This window comes from Mixophyes fleayi, chromosome 2 (genome assembly GCF_038048845.1).
Source record: "Mixophyes fleayi isolate aMixFle1 chromosome 2, aMixFle1.hap1, whole genome shotgun sequence".
NCBI classification, from domain to species: Eukaryota; Metazoa; Chordata; class Amphibia; order Anura; family Limnodynastidae; genus Mixophyes; species Mixophyes fleayi.
The window spans coordinates 12508456-12516986 of NC_134403.1; the positions used below are offsets into that span (position 1 = coordinate 12508456).

General features: G+C 40.9%; 1 protein-coding gene across 1 annotated transcript; it reads right to left on the reverse strand.

The window, feature by feature from the left end:
- Positions 1 to 3114: 3114 nt before the first annotated feature.
- Positions 3115 to 4026, reverse strand: LOC142139767 (odorant receptor 131-2-like). Its single transcript, XM_075197638.1, has one exon. It carries the CDS (start codon positions 4024 to 4026, stop codon positions 3115 to 3117), a length of 912 nt encoding a protein of 303 aa, XP_075053739.1.
- Positions 4027 to 8531: the final 4505 nt, after the last annotated feature.

Here is an 8531-nt window from a genome sequence, read left to right on the forward strand (position 1 = left end):
TTTTAGAACATTGCCTGCCTCCCTGGATTAGTGTGTGTAGCTGTAGAACTAAGGAGTGCCTAGCAGGGATTAAACAGTATTTTTCATAATTTGCACTAATAAAGTTTGCCAATAATATACACCCAAACAGAAAATCTGTTTTGGGCATTTCTATTTTATTGTACAGTCTTTGCAGGCTGCTTCTTTTTCTATTTCAATTTTAATGTATGGGAATAATGTAGACCCAAACAGAAAAGCTGCTTTGGGCATTTCTATTGATCGTACAGTCTTTGCAGGCTGTTTTTTCTTCTATTTAAATATAAGTATAGGGTGTAATATACAGTTAGACACCCAAATGCCTTTTTTGCTATGGATTTCAGTAGCTCTTTTTAGTGCGTTGTCTGGCACCCTGGATTGGTGTGTGTGTCTGATAAAAGCACATATCCCGGGAGGGGTTAGCGCTCGTTGACATTTATTAGCTGTAGAATTACCTCACTTATCCAAGAAACAGGTGGAGCACTTAATTATGTTATTTTAGCCCCAAAAAAATTGCAAAACAAAACCAAACAAAACCAAAACCAAAACACGCAAGGGTGGTTTTGCCAAAACCGAAACCAAAACACGGGGGTCAGAGAGCATCTCTAATTTTAATACATTCTGGAAACAACTGTGCATTCCGGTCTTGGGTTTTAATGAATCCAAAGGTATATTTAGAAAATACAAAGCCTTCTAAAATAAGCATAGTGGGCCTTATTCATCAAGGAACATCGAACATAATGTGCTTTTTTTTTAAAAGCACGTGCATCGGGTATACGCATGTCTGTATTCAACAACATGCGGATCTGAAGATACAACTGTTAATGAATAGGGGTCTAGGTCAGCTCTGCTCTGGCAGACAATACACTGAAGGATACATCCAATACATATGTGAAATATAAAGTCCCAAAATAACACACAGAAAAACAAAATATTCAGTTTATATAACCTGTTAATAATATAGTCATTAATGACAAAATATTAAAAGATTTTAAAAAGTTGTTGTATTTTTCATACTTTTTCCATAGAATACAATTATTAGGATGCTATTAATATCTACTGTACATAAAATGCATTTTTACAGTTGTAATCATTTTGCAACCACATGTTCTAGTATATGCAAAGCTGTCATCACTAGTGATCGGCACTTACACCAGACCTGTAGGTGGTTCAAGTGATACGACTGAAAATCACGTACCAGAAAGATGGCCAAAGCTTGAATCGGACACTTCTTTATGCACTCAAGCTTGGCACCCCCCTTACTTGACATTGATTGCTTGCATAAGCCCATTCTCGTCCCCATTCAGAACATGAAATCTTAGGCTCCTTAATGAATCAGGCCCAGAATGATTTTAGTGCATACTCGGCATATGTGGAAAATTATGCATTCTTGCATACATTAATGTGAGTGAGGGTTTGTAAATGACCAATTGTGGGTAACATTTAATCATTTATTTATTATTATAGTGTTTTGTGCTATCCTAATTTAAAACTTGTCATTTGATCATTCACCACTGAGAAGTTGAGATCCTAAATGTTTCAAATTGCTTTTGCAGAGAAAAGAAATCTTACCATGTGTGGTTGGATCACTTATAAATAACTTATTTGTGGATATTTATTTTAAGTAGAGTGTAGTGCAGCTCTGTTTGCAAATGTACTTATCTTTTTATATTGGTGTTTTTGGTATAGAAATTTATTGACTTTGGAGACTATATGTCATGTTTGGGTTTTGTAACTTTCTAGAGACAGGTAATCTCTTGTTATTTAGACCTTTTCATCACTAACCAAAACGTCTGTTGAGCCTGAAAGACAAGAGGAGGTAATTATACTTGCAAGTAGAATCCCTATGCAAGTGATCACAGATGAATATCAGATTTGCAAGTTAATTTGTGTTAAAAGCAACATTAGAGAAATGTTATATCTTGATGGTAAACATTCAAACAAAACCTCAAACGTAGTAGTGCCGGCAGCAGCAATATAAAAAAGTGTTAAATCCTTCAAGGCTGATTTATGTGAAGACTGCTTGAAGCACCTGGAATGGTTAGAGGACAAGGAGGCTGGATTATATCCTGCCAGGGTATGTGTGTGAATCTGTATAAAAGGAGGACTGTTTGGTCATGTAATGTACTATTGTACCATCTGTAACTTCTGGACAGATCTCTAGTTTCACAAACTGGCGTTTAACTGTCCTTATTAGAACACTTGAGCTGATAAACATCACTGCTACAAGATTCTGCTTTGATGACTACTTACCTGCTGTAATTCCTGTGACAATCAGACCACCAGTGAGTTATATTACACTACAATCCCTATGGATCTGCGTACCAGAAATAAATATAAAATGGCTTATCTGCAACAGGTTTCGTGTTCATTAAGCATTATCTCCATATACTGGACTCCAGTTGTCTCTGCTAATAGTTATCACCCCAGTAGGTCAGGCCACAAAAACTGTAACAGGTTCTTGTTCGTTCAACATTGTTTATCCGGATCTCTTCCATCACTCAATATGGAAACAAGGACAATCCCATATGGTGTAGTATTTTATATAAAAGATTTTTATTACAATTATGCAACGTACACTCAAAAATTAAAAAAGAAAACAAGACTTATCTGAATCTCAATATATTGGACTCCAATTTAATTTAAACTATCTTTCTTACCTGTATCTGCATCTCTGCTGTGGCTTACATACCAGCAGAAGCAATTCTTTGTGGCCTGACCTACTGGAGTGGAAACTATTAACGGAGACAACTGGAGTCCAGTATATAGAGATAATGCTGAATGAAGAAGAACCTGTTTGTGCTTTGAGGCCAGTAAAAAAGTAAAATACAGCTTGGATTGGGGGATATTTTTCCTGGTCTCACCTTCTGAATTTTTGGAGTCACATCATATGTAAAACACCTCTCTACTTTCTTGGTTGAAGCAGTTGAGGGTTTGGTAAATATACTTCTAATTTGCCCCTTTGGGGTTTGATGGGGCAGGAGAATCTGATGGTCCGAACCCTATTGCAAGGAGTAAGCAAAAGAGTTCCATCATTTCACCAACTTATATATTATTTATTTCACAGCTATATAACATATATTCCCAATTCACTCAATTTCATTTCACAAATCTCCCTGACGAGAACACAATTCTAATATGTTTACCAAGTGCTTCATCTCTAATCCCATAAATTAATGGACTGATAACTCTGGGAAGACACATAAACAGGAAGAAGTTAAATATTGTCATATAGACAAAATATGATGTTAAATATCTGTCAGTATATGTAGAAGTGAGAGACAACATACATAACATGAGCTGAAACGCGTGGAGCAAGACAGTTTTTCCAGCCTTAGAAGCAGATCTCCCAGAACCAATCCTCCGAGCGACCAGCATAACTTTGATGTATGTGTAGGCGATTATCAGTCCAACAATGATAAGGCTAATTATGATGGTTTGTGTTCTTATGACTTCTTGTATTTCATTCGCTATTAATACAGACCAATAACAAATGACATTGAGTGAAAAGACACGTTTTTCTGCAAAAAAGCAAAACACAATAAAATCTGCAAGCTGTGGAATGAGCCCCACTGTCCACATGATTGCAATGGCAGCACTAGATCTCTGTGCTGTGCACAGCTGTGCATGTCTAAGTGGGTGGCAAATGGCTACATAGCGTTCCAAAGACATGAGCGCCAAATTGTAAAGCGTAATCCTAAATGCACAGGTGGCAAAGCTGACAATTATATAGCAGATGGACAATGGCAAGTAAAAAAAGTAAATATAAGTGGTAAAGAGATAGAATGAAATAGTTAGAAATGCTAGATCATTAACCAGCATGTGGATAAACAGCTTGTAGCGAGGGTTCTCTCGGACATGAGGAACTGTGAAGAAGACATTCAGTATAACAGCCATGAAGTACAAGAAGATGCAGAACAAGGGGAGCATCAGTATGAATAAAGTCACCCTTTGTAAGGTCTTATTGATAGATACAGTCACGTTGCTGTCAAGCTGGGTAGAGTTAACCATTAGTTTGAGTCCAAATCACCTTTTTTTCTCTATTGAAGATAGACAAAGGAAAAAAATGACTTAATTAAAAGGAATTTCTCTAAATTTGACAAATAAGCATATCATACAGTTGTGTTTAAACTATCTATAAATTTCAGTTAATATGCGTTTGAAATGAGAGTAGTCTCGGCTCTTTAATTCTCTTCCATTTCCAATTCACTGCAGTAGGCTTTGCCAGGAATCCAACACTATTGAGAGCTTTTTACTCAGTTGCTTCAATGGTAAAGTTTTTCAGACAACAGTTAATCCTTAGTGCTACAGAAAACGATTATAATATATTTATTAGAGATGAGTAGTTCAGATTATGTGAAATCCGCCAAAATCCAACTTTGGGGATCGGTTTTTCCTTCCAAACTTGGATCTCAAAAGGAGGCAAAACGTAATTTCCGGAAGTTTTATTTTTGCAAAACTCTCACGAGATTTGGATCGCCATCATTTGTATATACAGTCCTCCCTCATTTTCTCAAGTGCCATGTTAGAACAGACAGCGTGTAGGGAGGAGGTTAGCTGCGTTGCTCTGCTGCTAGAATAGCGTTCAGGATGCCCAAGGAACATCAGAAAGCAATAGAATGCTGTCATTATTGTAATGCAGTTCTGTAGAGAATAGTCAGCTACAATAATTTGCTGATCAATTGCTTATAATTGCAATCTTAAATACAGGTAACATAGTCTAGTGGCTCGTTATGAGCGAGGGAGGCCAGAAAAAACATTGGCCTAGGGTAAGCTTATTCCAACCCCGAGATAAAGAGGACTGCCCGAGACTTACAAGAGAGAGGTGGTCCCCAAGAAGAAGTGTACTCACTCTGATGCCAGGGCAACTGGGACGCCTCACACAGCAGCTGTGTCGCGGCTAGTGACAGGCAGCCGGGGTGCGCAGCTGTAATTAAATTAACAGGCAGAGGTCATTCGATTGACAGTGGTGTGAATGAATAGAGTAAGACATTTTGTAAAGTAAAGAGACGAAGGTGACTTGCACCCATACTACAAAATTCAAAGATAAGGCCCACAAAACTTTGCCCAAGCACTCATCAGTAGACAAGAGCAGGGCTTTCATACCTTGCTTTCCTTATATGCTCTGTGCATTAATGCTGCCCTTCTGAATCAAACCAGGGGACTTGTAAATATTTATGATGGAGGAAGGGCGGAAAAATCATTGCCCTGGGATAAGCTTCATCTAACCCTTGGGTAACGAGGACTGCCTGAGACTTGAAGCAGAGGTGTTCCCCATGAATGGGGGTACTCACTCTGACGCCAGGGACACCAGCACCATATCTCCTATCTCTGTGCTACCGATTTCTGCTCATAAGCTTTTACCACATTAAGTTAAGTCCTGGGAGCATCCTAGTACTTATGAGTGCGTCCAAACCTCAGGAAAGGCGGCTGCTATAGGAGAAGACCTCTCCCGCTAGTTCTGAAAGCTTATGACAGTTACTAGGAAGCTGTAACATTGCAAAGGATTATATCCTGGGACCAGTGGTGTAATAGCAATCTGACCTATCACTGTTTGGTTTTGCTATTAGCTGTTAGCTGACTCGCATTGCTCTGTCCGCAACCATTTTGCTTAAACAAAAACTGTGACCTTTTGCCAAATTTACATTTCTGTCCCGTGGTTATTTATTTACTTAATTACAGTAATACTAAGTCTGAACATGCGAAGGAGATTTGGGTGCAATGTAAGGGAGATAAGTGATTATTTACTTACGAGTATTTAGAGTGTTGGAGGAAACCAAAGCACTCAAAGGGGAGAACATACAAACTCCCAACAAATAGTGCCCAGGTCATAATTCTATGTCATGACCCCGGTGCTGTGAGGCAGCAATGCTAGCCACCGTGCCACACTGCTAACTGAAAACCAAAAATATGAAAAATAATAAAATATATTTTTAGCTAAAGTGGCATGCAGAGAGAAAACAATGCTTTAAAAACATGTACATATTAAAGAGTATCTACCCCTAAAACGTATATTTTTTATATAATGCATTGCTGTTTAAAAACAAACAAACAATATTTTGCCCCCCATGTCCTTTCATTGGTGAGATTGATTTTTTGTCTGGCTGCTATGCAAAGTAAATACAGCGTCTTCCACCATTGACATGCTCACAGAGGTGAAAAGGAGCCAGGGTGTCCCAGGATACAGAGGTAAGTACAGTACTTTTTTTAGACAGCTGTCCCACACCCTCTAATTAGTATAATATATTATTATTATTATTAATTTTTATTTATAAGGCGCCACAAGGTGTCCGCAGCGCCGTACAGGGACAAACAAATTACAATACAATGGGAGACAGCACAGTACAGTAAACAGTAAGCACAGCAACTCAGTAAGCTCAATGCACAGCTAGAAAGGGCGGGGAAGGGGAGGGAGGATCCACAAACGATGGGGCCCAAGAAGAAGGGCGCGGAAGACAGGGAGACCCCCAGGGGGGAAGAGGGAGCGAGAGTGGACGTGGGGTGGAGGACCCTCGAGGAGGAGAGCTAAGTGGCTGGAGAGCAGAGTTAGAAGTGGTGGAAACAGGAGGAGAGATGGCCCTGCTCAGAGGAGCGTACAATCTAAGGGAAGGGGTGGACAGACAGAGAGACGCAGGGGAGAGAGGGAGAGTAGGGGGACGGAGGCAGAAGATAAGGTAGGAAGTTAAGTGGGAGACTGAAAGGCTTTAAGAAAAAGGTGGGTTTTAGGGCCCGTTTGAAACTGGACAGATTAGGGGAAGTTCTGATAGAGGGAGGGAGCTTGTTCCAGTGGAGGGTGGTAGCGCGGGCGAAGTCTTGGATACGCGCGTGGGAGGAGGTTATAAGGGGGCAAGAGAGGCAATGGTCAGAGGCAGAACGGAGAGGGCGGGATGGAGCATGAATTGAGAGGAGGGTGGAGATGTAGGGTGCAGTGGAGTTGGCGAGGGCCTTGTAGGTGAGTGTGAGGAGCTTAAAGAGGATTCTGAAGGGGAATGGGAGCCAGTGAAGGGCTAGGTAGAGGGGGGAGACAGAAGAGGAGCGGCGAGAAAGGAAAATAAGCCTAGCGGCAGCGTTAAGAGAAGATCGAAGGGGATTGAGATGAGAGTGGGGGAGGCCAGTGAGGAGTTGCAGTAGTCCAGGCGGGAGATGATCAGAGAGTGGATAAGGCATTTGGTGTCATCTTAGGAGAGGAAGGGCCGGATGCGAGCGATGTTACGCAGCTGAAAGCAGCAGGATTTAGCAAGAGAGAGGATGTGGGGGCCAAAGGAGAGAGAGGAGTCGAGGATGACACCAAGGCAGCGATGTTGGAGGACAGGGGAGATAGAGGTGTTGTCGACAGTGATGGAGAGGTCAGAAGGGGATGAGGTATGAGAGGAAGGAAAAACTATGAGCTCAGTTTTGGCAAGGTTAAGTTTGAGGAATCGAGAGGACATCCAGGAGGAGAAGGCAGAGAGGCAGGTGGACACCCTAGAGAGGAGGGAGAGAGATCAGGAGAGGAGAGGTATAGTTTAGTGTCGTCAGCGTAAAGGTGGTAGCTGAAGCCGAAGTAGCTGAAGAGTTCACCCAAGGAGGAGGTGTATAGAGAGAAGAGTAAGGGTCCCAGAACAGAGCCCTGAGGGACCCCGACTGGAAGGGTGGACGGGGGGAGAGAGATCCAGAGGTGGTGACAGAGAAGATTCGGAGAGTAAGGTAAGAGGTGAACCAGTACAGGACTGGGCCGGAGAGGCCGAAAGACTGGAGGGTGTAAAGGAGGAGGGGGTGGTCAACAGTCAACAGTGTCGAAGACTGCAGAGAGGTCAAGGAGGATGAGAAGGGAGAAGTGGCCCCTGGCTTTAGCAGAGAGGAGGTCATTGGTGACTTTAGCCAGGGCAGTTTCAGTGGAGTGGAGGGGGCGGAAACCAATATAACTTTGTGTTGAGTTTCTCTATTAATGTGATCTACTATCGACAGAACACAAGGCTGGATTTTTTGTCAATCCTCTCTGTACTTGCCCTTTAATCATTAACAGGAGATAAGTAGGTACATTTAGCCCTGAGATATATCTCAATGAAATAGAGTGAAGGGCTTTAAAAGAATGAAGTACACTTTTGATTTATATGAGACATTTTGTGTAATTGTTGATGATTTTTGAACTTTGTGTAGGAATTGATATTGCTACAAATCTACAAATATACTCTAGAAATATTATGTGATTAGAACATATTTAAATTGATCTGATGAACACCTAAGCCTGTACTCCACTTGTTGTATGTTATGCTGCTGCTTGTCTTGGAAGATACAAATTGCTGTTACTGGACAATTGTGATATTCTTCTGACGCACCTCAAGTTGGGAGATGGTCTAAGGTGCCAATTAAGTAGATACAGAATAAGAGGAAGACCTTTAAATTTTAGCAATTTTGAGTACAAAGATGAGACGAAAGTCTGGGAGTGAAAATGAGGTTTTAGGGCAATAAAGTGTAACAGCTCATGAGGCAATGTGACAAAAGTGTTACTTAATGTACAACAGAAATGGTACATT